Source organism: Chiloscyllium plagiosum, unplaced genomic scaffold (assembly GCF_004010195.1).
Source record: "Chiloscyllium plagiosum isolate BGI_BamShark_2017 unplaced genomic scaffold, ASM401019v2 scaf_47797, whole genome shotgun sequence".
NCBI lineage: Eukaryota > Metazoa > Chordata > Chondrichthyes > Orectolobiformes > Hemiscylliidae > Chiloscyllium > Chiloscyllium plagiosum.
Window position 1 is genome coordinate 1 of NW_025189612.1, and position 1,690 is coordinate 1,690.

Sequence of the window (1,690 nt, forward strand, 5' to 3'; positions counted from 1 at the left end):
GGCATAGGTTTAGGGTGAGAGGGGAAAGATATAGAGACCTAAGGGGCAACTGTTTCACCGCGAGGGTGGTATGTGTATGGAATGAGCTGCCAGAGGATGGGGTGAAGGCTGGGACAATTGCAATATTTGAGGCATTTGGATGGGTGTATGAATAGTCAGGGTTTGGAGGGATATGGGCTGGGCGCTGGCCGATGATTTTAGATTGGGTTGGGACATCTGGCTCGGCATGGACTGGTTGGACCGAAGGGTCTGTTTCCGCGCTGTACATATGCGACTCTCTGTGCTGTAAAAACTTTCTCCTGGATGACTAGCATGAACTCAGTGGGCTGAATGGCCTCTCTCTCTCTGTGCTGTAAAAACTCTGCTGGATGGCCAGCATGAACTCAGTGGGCTGAATGGCCTCTCTCTCTCTCTCTCTGCTGTAAAAACTCTGCTGGATGGCCAGCATGAACTCAGTGGGCTGAATGGCCTATCTCTCTCTCTCTCTCTGTGCTGTAAAGGCTTCCTGCTTCGTGGCCAGCAGAAAGCTGGATGGGCTGAATGGCCTGGGAGCCTGCAGCTCGGCTTCGTTTCGAATCCGTTTCGCGTTCCTCCTCCCGCCCTCGCCCTTTCTGTCCCTGCGCGGCCGCCGTCCCAGGGGCGGGGACGCGGGTCCCACCCGGAGGGCCCTGGCCCGTTCCGATTGGCCCGCGGCTCTGGATGGGCGGGTCTCCTCTCCAATCGGCAGCGAGAGGGCGCCGCCCCTGCCGTGAGGGGGCATGCGCGTTGCTGAAAAAAAACGGTACGCACATGCGCACCACTGAGCGACGGGCGCACGCATGCGTCGCGGTGCTCATTCAATTCCAATGCCTCAGTTCTGGTCAGGTGAGTGCGTCTACCTTAAATACCCCTCTTGGGCGTGCATTGACCTTAAATACCCCTCTTGGGCGTGCATTGGCCTTAAATACCCCTCTGGGGCGTGCATTGACCTTAAATGCCCCTCTGGGGCGTGCATTGACCTTAAATACCCCTCTGGGGCGTGCATTGACCTTAAATACCCCTCTGGGGCGTGCATTGGCCTTAAATGCCCATCTGGGGCGTGCATTGGCTTTAAATGCCCCTCTAGGGAGTGCATTGACCGTAAATACCCCTCTGGGGCGTGCATTGGCCTTAAATACCCCTCTACGGAGTGCATTGACCTTAAATACCCCTCTGGGGCGTGCATTGGCCTTAAATACTCCTCTAGGGAGTGCATTGGTCTTAAATACCCCTCTGGGGCGTGCATTGGCCTTAAATACCCCTCTAGGGAGTGCATTGGCCTTAAATACCCCTCTAGGGAGTGCATTGGTCTTAAATACCCCTCTGGGGCATGCATTGGCCTTAAATACCCCTCTAGGGAGTGCATTGACCTTAAATACCCCTCTAGGGAGTGCATTGGCCTTAAATACCCCTCTGGGGAGTGCAATGAACCTAAATACCCCTCTGGGGAGTGCATTGACCCAAATACCCCTTCAGAGTGTGCATTGATCCTGTATACCCCTCCCTGAGGGTGCATTTATCCTAAATACCCCATCCAGGGGCTGCATTGTTCCAATATGTCCCCCGAGAGACTGCATTGACCCTGAATATTACACCAGGGTCTGCATTGACTTTAATTACCCCTCCAGAGGGTGCATTTACCCTAATTACCCCTCCAGAGGGTGCATTTACC

At 54.6% G+C, this 1,690-nt stretch overlaps 1 protein-coding gene across 1 annotated transcript in view; it reads right to left on the bottom strand.

Annotated features, from left to right (window-relative positions):
- Positions 1–466: 466 nt before the first annotated feature.
- The window catches only part of LOC122545636 (LWamide neuropeptides-like), a gene marked incomplete at its 5' end in the record, with an annotated part of 2,147 nt that continues 923 nt past the window's right edge, over positions 467–1,690 (bottom strand). The window contains one exon of the mRNA XM_043684588.1: positions 467–1,418. Coding sequence (XP_043540523.1) covers positions 861–1,418 — 558 coding nt within the window. The remainder of the gene's footprint in view (positions 1,419–1,690) is intronic.